Source organism: Carassius carassius, chromosome 47 (assembly GCF_963082965.1).
Source record: "Carassius carassius chromosome 47, fCarCar2.1, whole genome shotgun sequence".
Classification (NCBI taxonomy): Eukaryota; Metazoa; Chordata; class Actinopteri; order Cypriniformes; family Cyprinidae; genus Carassius; species Carassius carassius.
Window position 1 is genome coordinate 8,347,918 of NC_081801.1, and position 18,743 is coordinate 8,366,660.

At 38.6% G+C, this 18,743-nt stretch overlaps 1 protein-coding gene across 1 annotated transcript in view; it reads left to right on the top strand.

Moving 5' to 3' along the window:
• Positions 1 to 1,535: 1,535 nt before the first annotated feature.
• The window catches only part of LOC132130124 (breakpoint cluster region protein-like), a 66,724-nt gene continuing 49,516 nt past the window's right edge, over positions 1,536 to 18,743 (top strand). The window contains exon 1 of the mRNA XM_059541782.1: positions 1,536 to 3,800. Coding sequence (XP_059397765.1) covers positions 2,312 to 3,800 — 1,489 coding nt within the window. The 5' untranslated portion in view covers positions 1,536 to 2,311. The remainder of the gene's footprint in view (positions 3,801 to 18,743) is intronic.

Here is an 18,743-nt window from a genome sequence, read left to right on the forward strand (position 1 = left end):
GGAACTGAACATGGATGTTGGCATAAATGACTCGAATGAAAACACTATTGCCATTAGAAAAATGTTGCAGTCTTTTCTTTTTCTAGTAAATGTTGACTTTTGTATAAACAATCATACAATTATTTTCCCCATTGTTATACTTGCTGACATGCTAAATATTTATTTAATAGTGCACTTCAAAAAACATTCAAAAACACCTTTTTTTTGGTCAGTTTTTGTTTCTGCCTCTGCTTTTGTTGGGAAACCTCAGGCTTCTGTGTTATGCATGTCTGTTTTGAGTGGCTTCATTTGACTGAATATCAGAACTTGCATGTTGAATGTGCAGTTCAGAGAAAATAGCCACCATTGCACTGCCAGATCACATGTAATAATGGACTCCATAATAAAAAACTACATTATAATGATTAAATGACAGAGAAATAAGAGTAATATGTGCGTAAGGAAGCAAGCAGTATCAGCATCATCTTCTACCCTGCATGACAATGTTTACATTGCCTAATGCTGACGCAAGGAGAGTTTGCTGCATTTTTTTTTTTTGTCAACTGTCATAGTTTTATATACATGTATTATATAGTAAAATGCATGCTTTCAGTTGTAATTAGCCAAATAATTTTATCTATATTTATATAGCAACTTGCTGTGTACATTGCTACTTAATGGTATATGATTCAACACATAATTTTACAAATAAATTCTTTAGTTAATTTACCAATGCTGACGTTCATGCTTTGTGTCTCTCTATGTATATTTGTTAGGAAAAGCCATTTAATAAATTTAGATATACCTCCGATTAAGGAGTAGGATATTATTTTACTAGTCTATTACCTGAATCACTGTGATTGAATGCGGGCAGTATGCGCTTCTTGTTCTTGGCTCTAAAATCAACATGGAAGCCATGAGTTCATTAAATAAATTGCCAAAACAATAAGAACATGTTTGTTGAAGAGATTTCCTAAACTGTCTTTACGGTTGTAATGTCTAATATTGAACACTTGAAGGCGACAGAGACCAATTTTGGCGCTAAAACACGGTCCAATTACAATGACATCATCTTAATTCACAAATAAACACAGCTGCATCTTTTATGTAACCAGTGACCAAAATCTGTTAAATTGACAACAGGAAAAATTAATGTACATTTCAGTTCATTGCCTTTACTTAGCAACACACAAAAGTGAAGACACGAAAGGTTTTATTTTTGCAAATGGTTATTGCACATATTGTTTGATTATGTAAAAAAAAAAACACACGTTTAACATAATTAATGCATTATTTGTTCTACAATATTGTGTGTGTTCCTTCTCTCAAAGTTAAAAAGGCTACATGAGCGTTTAAACCCGACTCATTGTCAACAAAAACAGACTGCATTTCCCCTAAAACAAGTAACGTAACCAAGTTTTTTTTTTATATTTAAACCACGCCACGCTTACTACAAGTTCCCTGACCTATGCGGCGAAGCAGCCTGTCGCTTTAAATCGAACCCATGCTGTGAGAGCTGTCAATCATGTCTCTTAATCCCGCCCCTTCCTGCAGCAGCAGCAGCAGCGTCTTAGTGCTTTTCATACAGAGGCATTACGTACAGCAGACTTGGCAAATCTGCACAGTCTAATTATCAGCGACAAAATGGGATAATCGATAGCGTCTTTAGAGAATTTCGTCCACAGGAACTAAACGACCAATCAAGGAGAGTGAATTTTTTTTTTTTTTTTTTTTTTTTTTCCAGACACAGACGTAAGCACAATGGGCTTTGGGGATAATGGTGATAAAAAAGATATCACATTATGAACGGAGGACAACTGGAATACCTCGCCACAGACACGACCTGGTCGTATGATTTGTTTATGGTGAAAAGTTTAATTCGGAAAGCAGTCTTAGGAGTATTTTATTCATCCCGTGCGCTCTGGAGAACAGATGCTGTCATTGTGCTGGGGACCGAGATTTGTGCGCGTGATATTCTGCCAGTGGTCTCGTCGGAATGGTGCGCGAGATGAGAATGCGCGTGCCTTTATTGTTTCCGCGCGACATACTCAATAACGGTTGTTCAGTCGTTGTACAACTTAAGCCCAACGACGACAATTTTGGCAGAGAAAGACTGATACTTCTAGTGACAATACCAGGGAAATCATGAATGAAATGTTTTGTAAACGTTTGTATTAAGTATTATTGAAGAAATATCGTTTATTATGAACGGGCATTGCCGACTTTTCATACTTTTCTCAATTTTCTTTTCCTTCAGCTAAATTCCAATTAGTTGGATATACTTGACTGTGTGTTTTTGACCAATCTGATATTTTCAGCCTGAGCAAACACAATGGTGGAGCCTGTGGGTTTCATCGAAGCCTGGAAAGCACAGTTTCCAGAGTCCGAGCCTCCGAAGATGGAGCTTAGGTCTGTTGGGGGAATCGAACAAGAACTGGAGAGGTGTAAAACGTCCATAAGACGCTTGGAAATGGAGGTGAACAAAGAGCGCTTCCGGATGATCTACCTTCAGACGCTTCTGGCCAAGGAGCGAAAGAGCTACGACCGGCAGAGATGGGGTTTCAGGAAGCCACCTCATTTGACCGAAGGGGATCTGCAAGCTGTTGGGGCCGATTCTCAGCATCTCCATGCACAGGAGCATGGACAGCCAGAGCGCTGCAGGTATCAGCCTGTGGGGGAGACCAGAGTGAAACCACGACCACCCCCTGCCAGGAAGTCGGCTTCCCACGGTGATGGATTGGAGCTACAGTCATCATTGGAGGCGCACCAAGCAGGGCCTGCCAGTGAGACCGAGAGGCTCTCGCCATCAGCACAGAGGGGTGGAGTTTCTCCTCGCAGGCCCCATCCACCCCCTGACAAGGAGTTGCCCTCGGATCCATCACCCAAAGACAAGCCAGGCATGGGGCTCGGGGTGGCTGCCTTACGTTCAAACTTTGAGAGAATCAAACGGGCCAACTCACACTCAGCCACTGATGGAAAATCAGGCCAAGAGAAACCATTCTACACCAACGTTGAGTTCCAACATGACAGGGGCCTGGTAAAAGTCAATGACCGTGAGGTCTCGGACAAAATTAGCTCTCTTGGGAACCAAGCCATGCAGATGGAGCGCAAAAGGTCACTTCATTCACTTCCAGGCAACCTTGCCACGGTTGCAGGTGATCTACGCCCCAGGCCTGTCTATAGAGGGCGTTCTACCGAAAGCACCTGTGGATATGATGCAGAGTATGAAGATGGCGAACCCAGTCCACGCTACAGCACTGCAAGACCGAATGGTGCCAAACCACCACCGCCACCTTGGCAGCCATCAGATTTCCAGCCATACACTAGTGTTTATGTCGGAGGGATGATGTCAGGAGAAAGTGGTGACGGTAGGGTCACTATGAGAGACCATGGAGGAAGTGACGACCATCTTCTCACCTGGCCCAGGAGGTCGTACTCGCCTGGGAGTTTGGAGGATGTGGGAGGCGGAGGAGGCGGATACACACCAGACTGCAGCTCCAATGAGAACCTGACATCCAGCGAGGAAGACTTCTCCTCGGGACAGTCCAGTCACGTATCGCCCAGCCCTACGACAGCCTACCGCCGCCCACTCCGAGAGAAGAGTCGCTCACCTTCTCAGAACTCCCAGAATTCTCAGCATTCGTTTGACAGCAGCAGTCCCCCTACACCGCAGACACAAAAACGACACCGGCAGCAACATGTCGTGGTGTCTGAGGCCACCATTGTGGGTGTAAGGAAAACAGGACAAATCTGGCCCCATGATGGAGACTCTGTTGCCTCCAGTCGGACTTCCCATGACAACAGTTACCATGGAGATCTAGGTAAGACATGATTATGACTTCTACATGTTGTTTTATTTTGCACATCACAGGTGAAGTGGTTCTTAAAAAATATAGCAGAAAAAATTAGTGGTCTTTGGTAAGAAAAATTGGTTGCTACTGTAAGACTGTAAATGGGACATGACATCAATGATGACATCATTGTCAAGCTGATACACTGGGGAGCAATGTGTAGCATGGCTGAATTATTGCAAATCAAAGCTTTTGGCCAGACACATTTTTCTAACAGTGAAAATGAATGGGCTTTTTATGTTTTTCTCCTACTCTGCATGCTTGATAACTTTTCTGTTTTATCTCCTTTTATATTTCGTTGTTCTTCCATTAAATCCATCCTCTGTAAGCTTCTGTGCTTTCCATCCCAAGCTATTGTCCACTTTTATTTCATGCTCTTGTCTGTATTGGTCAGACACCGTGGCGACTGCTTGCTGCGGTTGGTTAGTCCGTTCTGATGAGACTCATATGAGGAGTAATTAACTGGACATGCGAATTTATTATCATGAGGTCAAGATTTTATTATTATTTTTATTACGAAACCTGGAAACTGTACCAACCCCATAGTAGTGCAGTTTGACATAAATACGTAAACAAATTTTTGATGGGAAACAATGGCATGTGATACAAACCATTTAGTGTTTCATTTGTCATTTTTGAATTAACATCTATGTTTTGCATTTTGCATCATCTATGTTAGCAAGCTAGATCACGGATAACGTGGAGGACAAAGATTGGGCAGAAGTTTCAACAATGTAAAATTTCAGAAAACCAAATATTTGAAGGCGTAAGAATAACTGTACATGATCGATGAACTAGCCTAAAACTTTCACTGGCTTCAGGCTAGTGAGCAGTTCTTATTGTTGTGTCCTGCAGAAGTAGGAACTCTTACTATTGTCTAAAAGTACAGTATAGTTCTGTAACCTAACAAGCAGGTGTCTGGAAGATTCAGCCAGAGCGACTGATATCCAAGAGCGTGACTCACCAGGCTGCTATTTCTACAGTCAGACTGTCTTTAAAAGCATTCTAAACTTTGAGCTGCAGTATTTTACTTGTTTTATCCAGTATCTTTTAACTTGTTTCTTGCCAAGAAGCAGAATGACATCAGCTATCAGAGTGACTACAGGGGAGGCCGGTGTCATGTGGCACGTTTGGCTTGAAATCCCAAGGCTTTGAGCTGATGAGCTGAATTGCACTTTGGTGTGAAGCAGACAGACCCGGAGGGTGTTGGCACAGCCCGTCCATTCAAATGCCAGGAAGATTCTCTTTGTGCAAGAGTGAGATAACAGAGGGCAGACGAAGATAGATAGACACCAGCTGAGCACAGTCCAGTAAGCTCCACTTTCTTTTGTCCTCATACTGACTTGTAAATCAACGTGAATACGTTTAAAAAGCCACCTCGCTTATTTTTAACAGTTAACACAGCTTGATGTAACCAGGTGGCGTTGTAGTAAAAGTCTGTAGATCTTTAACCTGGTGAAATGACAGATGATTTCCTACTTTAACAGTTCAAACCAATTTACATTTTAGCTTTAGATGATTTGCATCTTAAACAGTAAATCAAACCAGATGAATGAAATCAACAGATCGGCCATTCATCTAATGAAGAAAGCCCTCGCAGGCCATGCAGTTACATTAGCGTAACAGTATGCAACTCATCTTGCCAAGAAAGAGATGCTATCTCATAAGATCCTGCCTGCCTTTTTAGTGTGTTTGACTTGCTGCTTAGAAACATTATATTTTTGAAAGACACTAGGGCCTTTAGCACCGCTGGAACCTTTTCATAGCACCAGAACTAATTGTGGATTGTGGAACTACCCACTTTTGGGCATTTTCGCACCACTTGAACTAGGTGCGATTTTAGTACCAAACCGCCTTTTTGAGAACCAAATTAGCTCCTTATCCGGGGCAGGGTCTAACCAGCACAACTGGTACTATCCGTGACATAAGTAGACATTCAAAAACGCCCTCAACCACCATGATTTAAAACGCTGTGTAAACATACTGTAAACATTGTGTCAACTTATTTCACAAGTATGGTAAACAGCGATAACTATACGGACGCTGAAGTGCAGGCACTTTAGCAAATGTAGCACTGCCAGTTGTCGTTGGAGATTCTTAGTCCTCCTTTACGTTCTTTCAGTCGCTTTACATATACGTCGACATTCATATTCATTAATGTGAAACCCACAAGACACAACAAAAACACAACTGCGATCACAGCGTTGTCCATCCTCCAGTTGTTAACGTTGTTTAACGGCACGCACAAATGACATCGCTGTCGACCTGCTTACACCACTCCCTAGTACACACTGTCGGTGTGAATGCAACCCTTTAAATGGTACTGGGAAATAGTTCGTGCAAATTGTCCCAGTACTTTTGTACTGTACATTTAGTTCTGGAACTAAATTGTGCGAAAGGCCCTACTGTAAAGGAAAGGAATGAAATCTACCCAATGGCCCAAAACCATAGTGCTGTAAGAAAAGAGGGAGGCAGGAGGATGTAGTGTGCTGAACTGCATGCTGTCTCTCGCCTCTGTGGACATGTGGAGATGTGGGGGCTGCTGAGACACAGATAGGAAATGCTATAATTGCATAATGGTGTGAACAGTTCCAATCATGCATGTGTGCATGCATTTATTAGATCTTCAATATTTTACAATAAAAGAACCTCACTGAAGTAGATAGTTCTCTCAGACACCAGCATGCCCTTCACCTCTTTACCACCTTTCCTAAATGCCAGACTAACCCTGTCATTCTTTAAAATTGGCAATTTGGAATTATTTTAATAAAAGCATTATTTCAGCACACAGAATCAGGCCCGTCTGCTGAGGTTTCTGCATCTCTTGTTTCCTCGTCCTTCTCAGGGGACTGTTCTTACAGGCCCCCTTGTAAACAACAATTGTAATTGTTTCCCGATGGTCCTCTGGCGATTTGAAGTGGCCATTCAGGAAGAAATGTCTTTCTGTGGTTTACAGATCAGAAGCAGTGTCCTTTGGGGTGAAGATTGAGTGAGACACGGCGAAAACAAGAGGCAGGAGATGACAGAAAATAGAAAGTTCTCTGACAAATACCCAGGAAAACATCAGTCATTCATTAAAAAGACCAGGCAGCTGCTGTGCTTTGTGGTCAATATGTTTAAATAAGTCAAAAATTACGTTTACAATGACGCTGGTGTTTGAGGTAGTTGGAAAAGGATTGATGGTTGTGTGGAAATTCTTGTAGTGCACAGGGGAAAAATTGTTGAAAATTGTTTTTTTCCACTGCATGAATATGAATACTCAGCCTTTCAAATGGTGTTATGTGGGAGGATATGCTAAAAAAGAAAATTAAAATGTATTGTGAGTAGATACACTGATAAACTAGGCCTAGTCAGGTCAGACTAGACATCATATATATATATATAATGTGATGCTAAGGATTTACTTTGCTGCATTCATGGGCTGTATGGTTTTGTTTTACTAAAAGGAGCCTGTTCTGCCCTTCTGCTTCCCCTTAGAAAATATTTTCCCATATTATGTCAGATTTGTCATGAGGTTCCATGAAAAGTGTTACCCTTGTCACATATTCATGTCTTTACAAGGGTGAGATCAAGAAAGAAGATGTGGAAAGGAATGAAGAGGTGTACATTCAGCTGAATGCTTGCATTGTACAGCAGCACCACGTTGAGGTCAGACCGTCCAGTTTCTTTTTTTCTAGACCGACTCTCCAGATCTAAAGAAGTGTGCTTTCTAGTGTCAAGGGAAGACCAAGAACAGAATACACACTGGGTATGTGGAAACGATGACTCTGGTTGTCCCTCTGAAAAAAAGCTTGTTGTTTTGTTTAAGGACAGCCAGAATATTTGGCTAATCCATGTGTCTCCGCTGGTTTATTTTGTAATCTTTGCCAGATTTTGTGAATACACAGTATTACAGAAAACATTTCCACTCTAAAGATAGCTATTTGTTGTGTTTTCTAAATAGAAACTGAAATGCAAGACTAGCAGAAAAAAATAGCAAAGTATTAGTGGGGGATATATGTGGGAAAATAACACCAATATGTGTTGTGAGAATATCATATGGACATGTGCAGGAAAACTCTGATTAACACCAATGCAACAAGGCTCTGGCACCCAGTGTGTTTGGAAAGAGAGAGTGAGAGCTTGTTGTCTGAGGACTTTCTGCCAAATAACAGTAAGGCACATTTTTCACAGCTCTATTCTGGCTTCCTTCTCTCCTGGAGAGGAATAAAAGGGGAAGAAGAAGATGCACATTTTAATCAGCCCATGATTGGAGTTGTTAACAACAGTCTAAATGACCGCTAAACTGTTTAAACTGTTAAACTGTCATTTTTGTTAGCTAATTCCTTTTTATGGTACTTAAGCTACAGTGTAATTAATCTGTGCAAGTACAAATAAATTATTTTTAGTGAAAACATACAGTGTGTTCAGTTTATCTTAAATCAAATGACTTTTATTTGTTGCATTTTATTATAATGAATATTTTAAAAAGACAACAAGGTACCAGTTTGAACAATACCGTGTGTAATGTACAGTATTTGCATAGAGAATTATTTTGTATATAAGTAAAATCGACATTTAATTTTACATCCAGGAGTTAGTTGAATTTAGTTTGAATTTAGTTAAGGCTAGAAATGAATACATTACATGACTTTTGTAAAGATTTCTGCCCCAATTTGCTTTTTGAATCTGGACGAGTCGACACTACTTGCCGAAAGTAAGAGCCAGTCTGCGGATTTTGGTCTGTCGCACATACTTTTTAAACTTTGTAACCATCTACAGTGTATGGCAAGTCTATGATGCCTGGTCTGTTTTAAATTCGTATAGTGTATTCCAGACTTTAGTTGAAGTAAGATAAGCTGCTTAAATGTTAACTTATGACTGATAAGTGTCTGATCTAAGACTTTACACTTTAGGTGGCAGTTGGATTTGCCGACTGTAAAGCTCTCAGAATTTTTGCATAATTTGGAGTTGTGATGCTTCACTTGTAGTTTCATTAAGCATATTATGAGCACAAATTTAATATGGCATTATGCCCTCTCAAGCTGTTGATGTATGGCTGGAGTTGTAGCTGTAGATCAGGGCATAACAGGTGATGAATGCGAGGTGTACGGCAGTTGGCCAAGTTGATGCACTAGGCCAGGCACAGATGGCCAAACCCCTGCAGAGTGTTTCCTAGTGCAGGGCATTTCTCTGGCTGTCATGAGCTTTGTACAGGCCGGGGAATGCAGGGTTGACCGTGACCCCACCCACTGTGGAAGAGCTACACAACATCACCCCATAACCCTGCCGCACTCCACCCAGACCATGGCTACGTCACCCTTTCCAGAGCATGCACAAGCTTGTGTGTGGGGATTGAGCGCGTGTCGGTGGGGCCACATGTGCCAAGCGCTCGAACACAGGAGTTTTTGTCGCCGCACAGATGCAGCCATTCCGGTGGACAGCACATGGAGAAAAAAAAATCTGGGAAAAGATGGCATTACAGAGGCCCACTCTGCACAGATTTGCTGCTTATGTAAACTATGGCGGTTCTGTTTGCTGGCCTTTTCTGACAGCAGGACTATTGTAGTGATTACAGTTTACATTTAAGCTGTACGAGTCAGACAAGAGAGGACTATTCAGATTTGCATAGGAGGTGACTTCTGTCACACTTCAGATTAAAACACAAATTCATGTTGTCATAGAAATACGGCACATAATCTCAAATCCTGTTGAAGTCACAAGAGAGTTTTTTTTTTCATCATGTTGAATCCCTCATCGCTTTCAAAGGACACCAAATGGACCTTACAAAAACAAGCAATGGTTCTTTCAAATTTATGAAATTGGGCTTGTTTGCACTGTCAGTACTTTTTGTTTTTGGCCTTCATGCAGTTGCATTATGTGGCATGACATAAATCAACCTTGATCACCCCTGTGCTGATAAAACTAAGACATTCCAGATTGTTCTTTCTTGTGGTTTGATGAAGCATTTGTTTATTTCAGCCAGAACTGCTCCCTCATGCAGTCTGGGCAGCTGCTTTGAATCTAGACTGCTTGCAGCCAATTATTACACTTGAACCTTTGTGATGTGCCTCTGGGTTTTCGACCATTCAAGGGGAAAACCAGGAAAAGATCAAAGTGTTGGACCCAAAGGACACTGGGGGTCCCCTCATAACTGAATTATTTTAAAGAGAAGAGGGGGAACCCACACCAAAGGTTGCTCTTGCAAAGCAATCCATGCAAGAATAAGGCAGGTTTTCTGTATTCTACACATTTTCTTGTTTCTCTCTTATTTCCTTTCTCACTCTAAATAAGGTATTAACATGGATTATCGACTAAAATATTTATAATCTGTTATTGACTTAAACATTCTTATTTTTTGTGTTGCACTCATTTTTGGGTCAACTATACATTTAATATCCATTACATCTTGTCATCACATTCAACATGATAACTGCAGTTTCATTCTTACCAAGGTTTTTTTTTTTTTTTTTTTTTTTTTTTTTACTATTATAGATTTATTTTGAAATAGTTTTGTTTTTAGAGTAATATATATTCTCACATTTTTTATTTAATTTTTAGTAAGCATTTATGTTCTTGTTGTTTTCAGTTTTATTCAGTTTGTTTTCAGTTAGTAATTTTAGTACTTATTACAGTAGGTTTCTTTTAGTTCAGTTAGTCATTTCAAAATGCATGTTTAATTTTTTCTTTCTTGTAATATTTATAATTTATTTTATTTCAGCTTTATTTCAATGAACAAATTGTAATTGAAGTTATGGTAAACAATAAAAACACTGATTCATGCATGTGCTCTGCCACACTTAATTTGAACTCTTTGTTTAAGAGGCACTACTGGACAATGTTCTATTAGCCTGTCTGACTGTAATAGGATCTGTCACCCTTGCCAGCCACATGCACCCTCCTTCCATGCTCGGGATCGAGATTTCCTCTTTTCTTTAGGCTTCACAATACTATCTTCCATTCCCCAGCTGTCAAACTCAACTGTCAGACTATTTGAGAGACAAAAAAAGAAACTAATGACAGTGTGGTCTACTCTTGTCAAGAAATGGATTGTGTATCATGACAGATCAAAACACTGGCCCATTGAGGCTTATGTCAAAAACAATAAGTCTGGTTCCCATCATCGCACAACTGTAAAGGATTAGGGTCAGGGATGTGACAAGGCGTGTTATGGCTGTAGTACCATAATCGGGCAAAAAGTGGCTTTTGGAGGAAAGAGTTAATACTCATGTAATGTCAGAGTAAAGTGTGAGAGTTAGACTAAGCATTTTTTTGCCAGTGATTTATGCAAAGGATCTTTGATATTTAGCTGGGTCTACATGACATTATGACTTTGAAGTCTCTGAATACTGCAGCCAGTGACAACTCTAATTCAGCTGTACCATTACTAAAATCTAATAAATATAGACAGTGATAGTGAAATCTTTTTCAGTTAATGTTGGAAGTAATTAGCTGCAGTTATCAGTATATTTGAATGGTGAATTGGCGTTAGTGGTAAACTGGAACGGGCCGTGTGTTCAGAGGAGAGAAAGGCTGAACTGGGTTTGGCAGGACACTAGGGAATGTATTTGTATCTGCTCTCATTCTCTCTGACTGCAATGATGAGAGTACAGTGTACAGTGGTTGCAATAACAGGATTATTCTCTCTTACACAGCATGCTGTTTATAGTAATATACATATGTGCATTTAATTTTATAAAGACCAAAGGTAAATGCATGTGAGACCAAAAAATAAAAAATAAAAAAACCCGAACAAATATGCATAGGTACTGGCCATTATCTGTTATTAATGACTTTAGAAGTCTGTATTGGATATATCGGCTAATATTGGATGTTTAATTGTGCAGGCTCATTTACGTCTATTTTTATTTTAACTTTACCATTATATGACGCTCACTTAAAGTTAATCATTAAAATCACTAATTATTTTTAAAATAGTGTTCAATTTAATCTTTAAGATCTCAAAATGAATAGCTCCCTTCAATACTTTCGATTATAATGTTCTGGTGCTTTAATACCCTTTTTAAATGAGCATTAAAAACTATGGATTTTATTTAGGTGTTTTATTATAATTTTATAATTTTTTTTTTACATAAAGAAATATATATAGTTTAAATATTAGCCATTTACTGGGCAGAATGTTATTACAGTTATTGACCAGAAACTTAATATAGGTTTTATCAACAAAAATAATCTAAATGGACCTACTATTTACTTTCTAAATTAACACAAATGTAATTATACTTTGTGTGTCCCTGGTAGGATTGATCATGTTCTATAGAAAAATGTTTTCATCACAATGCAATAACTTTCTCTACATGTGAAATAATATTTTGTTTCTGTAATGTTGCTAAGGTTGTGACATCACTAAGTTTGCAGAGTTAGGTAAAAATGTTTTAATTAATTAAAGATTGGTAATTAAATATTAATGAATTAATCACCTACTTTCCAAGTCACCAAGTATATAACCAAGTCACATAGTATATTATTTGTTCCTGTGGCTCAGTGGCAAAGCATTTGTGTTAGCAGAGCAAAAGGTCGTGGGTTCAATCCCCAGGAAACACACATACTGGAAAAAAAAATGTATAGCCTGAATGCACTGTAAGTTGCTTTGGATAAAAGTGTCTGCCAAATGCATAAATGTGAATTATTTCTGCAGATTCTTTTTCACTTTATATTATGAAAATTAAATGTTACAAATGCTGTTTCATGTTGTTTCAATTGTACTTTAGTTGTTTCTGCCCCATAGGCATTCTCGTCCCATTTTCATTTTCTGCTTCTCTCTTTTCTCTTCATTTTCTTATCTCTTTTTCTTGTCTAATCCCCTCTGGCTCTTTGTAGTAGGATTTATATTAGTGAGGCTCATTAGGGAGAGTTTTCCGAATAAACTGCTGCCGGGTCGGAGGGGAATTTTGGTTATAATAATAACACATTATCAGATTAATGAGCGAGACTGATCAGCCAAGAACATAGCTGAGGAACACAAGCATTTGACAGAAGAGAACCGAAAATTCAGGGGAAAAAAGTGGCATTTGTGTACAGGATGTCTTAAACTCCGGGCTTGTATTGAGTTGGCGGAAGCTGTGGCTTATCATCCATCTGTGTATGTCTGTGCCTCTGCTCTTGTTCTCAAGGCGATAGTGGATCAAGGTTTGGCCAGCTTCTGGTCTCTCCCCCTGCAATCTCCAAGAGAAATGTGTTTTGGATTTTAATGCTTTGGATCCAGTGCGGTTTAGATATCCAATAAAACTCAAGCTGAGTTTTGGCCCTACTTCACTTTTTTTCTTTTCCATTTTTTCGTCACTCTTTTTCTTTTCAATTGTTTTTTGTTTTGTTTTTTTATCTTCTACTTTTTTATTTGTTTTTATGTATACATTATGTACATTGGATATTTAATTTTTCATGGTTATCGACCATAGAGTGTCAATGTTCCCTTTAATTTTTTTTCTTGCTGAGCAGAACTTTTCTCTATTCGGCTGACATAATGTGCTATTTATGATTTGACCCTGAATGTGATTAAATGATGCACATTTTAGGTTGCCTGAGAATTTTTTTTAACAGTACTGTTACCAAGAAATTCTATAAAAAAAAATTATATATATATATATATATATATATATATAACACAGACCAGTTCAATTCTTTATAATAAGATAATTTTTTGTTGCCATTTTATTTTGTTACTGTTCTGTGCCGCTATTTCCACCACTTAATCAAGCCACTCTTCTTTAAAATGTCATTGCGTTGCCTCATCCGCAACCATTGCAGTATTCAACTTCATTCTCAATCATTCTCTATAAACCACATTCACTGGATCTAGCTCTATAGCGACATCCAGGCTTTTTAACTGCATTAAGGCCACAACCAGACACTGCAGCTGTGTTCCATAGAAAATTGGTCACGAAATGAGCCTCACGACAGCACTGCCCACTCCACAGTGTCCCTCTGAACAAACACGCTCTGGCCCAAATGGCAAAGTTTATCTTCACTTCTGTTTTCCTTCATTCACACTCTACTATCCTGCTTCATAGCGTCTTCTCCCGAGGGGCCAGGCATGTGCTGGTCACTGTTATTGACGCTGTGACTCTCTTCCTGCCCCACCAATTACTGCTGTGAGGGAGTTTTCATGTTTTTAAACTTTTTGATAGCAAGGACCCCCAAATATGATGCTCTCCTTCTCAAAATATAAAGGCATCTTTATAATTTTATGTATAAAGGCTGATTGGTAAAGTGTGTGAAAAAGATTTAGCTTGATTTTATATTCCAAATTGTTGTTGAAGCCAAAGCAAATGAAGGTTAATAATTATAATATATTTTTATCAAATATATCAATATAAAGAACATATTTTAAATATATTTAAAAATATATATTTCTTTATTATTTTTCAAAACAAAAAGTGTAGATATTGTATCACTTACTGTCTGTACACACATATTCAGGGCTCAACTTTAATGCTTTTTAGGTGAAGGTAGCATAAATGTTTTTACACTGGAATCACAATAGCGGGAAACGGTGTATTACACACCCAATGCGCACAACCATACCGCTTTTGCAATATACCTTATTTCATCCTCTTTTTAGAATGCAGACAGTTGTTCATTTAATGCATCATAAATGCTCTGTGATGTCTGGTTAAGTTTTTGTGTTCTCAGTTCAACTTTACTCAGTGTCATCAGTTTTGACTCTGCTTCCTTCTTCAATACAAAGTACCCGATTCCCACTGGCTGCACTTGTGTGATCTAATAGGAAAGATCTCCCTTAGCGAGGCGTGAAATATTCTTGCTGATATGGGAAAAGAGAAGGAGTGAGTGAGCGAGGGAGGGAGGGTGAAATGGAGGAGGGGAACGGCGCTCAAGGTGACCTTGCGTGTAGAGACAGAACAAGAGATGATGTTTGATGTAATCGTATCCTGGATGCTCAACCCGCTGAAAACGTCTCCCACAGCCATTTAGGAACCAACTAGCTTGCTAAACGCATCATTCTAATATGATGAACCGTAAGGACAACACAAAAACCTTCAGCGAGTAAAGTAACGTGATTACATGGAGTGAATTGAATTATGCTCCGAGGTAAAATGGCTTCAGCTGAGAGTACAATAAACATAATCAAATACAATTTGATGTGGCTTAAATTCAGAAAACCTTGAAAAGCAGCCAGTACCGTCAAAATATAATCAGCTGATATTGGGTCGGGGGAAAGGGCTTATTCCCTGGTTTTGCTCGTTATGGTTGTTGTCTCCGACTTCAAACCATAAATAATCTCTCCAGATGTTGTCTTTTTGCGATCTTAGTCAAAAAGTATTAGTCTTGTTTGCTTCTTTTATTTCACCTGGTATTGTCCATTAAAAGGCTAACAACTTGTTACTAAAAAGAAAACCAGTTGGATTTGTTCAAAGAAAGTGTATTGGGGTTGGAAAGACTTCATTTTTTCTAGACGCTGCCCAGTTGAGACCTAGCGGCTGTGTGGTGTTCTCTCAGATAGCTTTGGCCTGGCTTTGAACCTTCACTTCTTCATCTGTGTTTCAGTTTCCTCCCTTTTGACACTCATTAACATTTTCTCTTCAGGGCTGTTCCATCCTGCTGGTAGACCGTCAGTCAGACCACTCAGCTTTTTACTGTGACCTTCTGTGTGTGTGTGTGTGTGTGTGTGGGGGGGGGTGGGTGTATGGTTTCTCTATGGTTTCTGTATTGCAATGGTATTCTCTTTGTAAATTCAAAGAATGGGAAAGGCTTTATCTTACCCACACTAAATAGAAATATTCCACTGAAATTGTGCATTGTTAATTGAGTCCTTTATGGCAGCATCTTTATTCAGCTTCTTTATTTCTATGATTCTATGAGCTATGATTAGTTAGCATATTGTACTCATGTAGCCATCACATGTTGAATCTAGCATAATTTCCAGATTCCATTCCACTCTTTTCTCCCATTCCCAATCACTTAAAGGCAAAAAGACCAAAAATAAACTAGAAAAAGATGACTCATTTTATAGGTATATGGTTAAAATATGGGTTATGGCAGACAGTATAATGTTTTATGTGATATTTGTATTGTTCCCAAGCACAATGCCGAATGAGAGACTTATTTTACATTTGTTTCTCCATTCTACCCACACACCAGCATCACAAATCTTCGGTTTTATATGTGTGCTTTGGCTCCAGATTGGAGCAATTACCAGGACGTGGCCCCCTATATCGTACACACTACTACACACACTTCACCACTTACCGTGTGCCAATGTGGCCACCCAGAGCTATTTAAACGTCCTAATTATAAGGCAGATTGCTGACCCAAGAGAGCTCTAATTATTGGTGCTAATTTTGGGTTATCAGACACCATTTTGACGTGATTGTGGTAACTGTGTTAAATGTTAGAATTTTGCATGGTGGCTCTACAGTAAAACCGAATCTACTGCTTTGCTGTCTACCATACTACATCTGCCTTTTAAGCAGCAAACTAACTGAAATGGTATCTCATAAGTGATTGTGAAATGCTCAACGTGGGAAATAACTTATGTGAAAGACACAAGTTTATTCCTAGGGAGCAATGTTACCTAGCAACATTGTTACAATCTTTTTTTATTTTTTTATTTATTGAATTGCTTTTATTGATAGTTTTTGGTATTGAATGAAATATATCCATCCATAAACGTGGATGAATTGTTGGCCAGAGCATTCCGTGATTATGTTTTAAGAGTACATGCAATGCTGTTTTTTTGTCCAAAGTTTGAAAATGGAGTAATGGATACTGAAATATAGAAAACATAGTAATAATATTTCACAATATTGCAGTATTTGCTGCACTTTGGATAAAATAAATGCAGAGTTGGTGAGCATAAGAGACTGCTTTCAAAAAATCTTATCTCCAAACTTTTGAACGGTAGTGTATTTGTTTTCATATTTACTTTGGCCTTTTTTATAGTAAGTTCTTGATTTAAAAAAATATCCACTGCCCTGGCATGAGGCTTCATGCCACTGTCAAAAATTGTGTTCTACTCCACCAGGACTTTAATGGGCAAAAACCATTAAACAAATCATTGTGTTTGTGATAAATTGCCTTGATTAGTACATTGCTGAATGTTTGTAGATATTGATTAGCTGGAGTGCTGTCAGTACTGGATTTGTGTGCTTTTAACTAATCTTTTTTTTTTCTGAGAGCCAAGTCATAATTTAGTCTGCGTTGCAGTTTGGTGAGGAATCATATCATCCGTGCACTTCAGAAGTCTCACACAGACACATGTAACTTGAATCAGACACTGGATTAATATCACAAAGAAAACACATTCTCAGTTGGGACTAGATACCTTCAGACATGTTATGCTTTCCATGAGCTCAGCAAGTTTTAAATAGCTCTTCCAGTCTAAAGGGATAAGAGTTTAAGATGGCTTATGAAAATAACTCTCAAGGAACTTTTTAAGATATTTGCTTATGCCCTTTTCTGTGTGTTTAATGCTGCAGTTATATTGCAAGCTCAGATATCCAAGTACTGTAATCTGTGCTTGAACATTTAACCACCATTATCATTTCAGGAATTATTTTTATTTTCAAGGTTGGATTTAAAAGTTTCATTATTAAGTTAGTGCTAATATCAAAATGCAGTCCTTGCTTTTTGTGTAGCTCATTGAATTGATACTGACATGCAGGTTTTTATATCCATAGCCAGACGCCTTAACTGTCGATAGCCCATTAACTGATTTTTTGATGCATGCAGACTTCTGTTCAAGCCTTCTGCTGCTTTATGAGCCGTAAATGACAAAATTTTGTACTTGGCATTTCAGAACTAAAAGAGGGTATGACAAATGTGACAACTGCACTTATCTATCAGACAGTATTTTCACAGGTCATGCTTTTACAGTGCTGTGTTGATGCTAGATGGGAAGTTAATTGTTTAGGGCTGTTCACATTTTGGTCCATACCTGTGGCCATATAGTGTATGCTGTATGTGCACTAATTCTCAAACTTTTGGGGTCAGTAAGATTTTTTTTTTTTTTAAAGAAATTAATTTAACAGCAAGCACTCATTCAGTTGTTCAAATGTGACAGTAAAGATATTCATAATGTTATAAAATATTTTTATTTAAATAAATGCTCTGAAAATTGGTAATGAAAAGAAATGTTTATTAAGATGGAAATCTACACTGAAGGAGTAATAGCTTTGCCACCACAGGAATAAATTACATTAATTTATTAAACTAGAAAACAACAATTAAAAATTGTAATAATATTTCACATTACTGTTTTACTGTTTTTTTGATCAAATAAATGCATGTTTTTTCTTACCGACCCCAAAGTTTTTGTGTGTGTGTATGGGTCAGTGATGTCTAAAACATCATTGCTGGAAGCTATTAAGAGGGAGAGACAAAGGTAGACAGGGAAGCCAAGGACTGGAGATACAGAGACACACGCTCTGCAGGGGTCGACTGCTGGAGCCTTTCCTGTCTCTCTCTCTCTCTCTCTCTCTCTCTCTCTCTCTCTCTCTCTCTCTCTCTCTCTCTCTCTCTCTCTCTCTGTCTCTCCCAGGGATGGGAAAAATAATAAGCTTCAGGAGTGGCACGGTGCCCTAAGGAAAGCAGGAGCTACATACAGCCTGTCAGAACACTCATGATTTATGATGGTTATTAAATAATTCAATTATAAACCTGTTGGTGGTGTGAGTGCGTGTGTGTTTGAGTTGCACCTATAGTATAGTGTGTGTTTATAGGTGTTCTTTATTGCACATGAGAAGGTGTGTAGTACGTAAAAATGAGAGTTTGTGTGTTAGTGTGTTGATGCCATTTGACAGCTCTCTTCTCACCTTGATAAACTGTTCTAGGAGTTGACCAATCACAGCAGCTGTACAGCATACTCTCTCACATGGCCCTCTCAAGACTTCATTCTGCCCAAATTGGCAAAAAAAAAATCTAAATTATTTTTTAATTCAGAAATGCTTTACATTT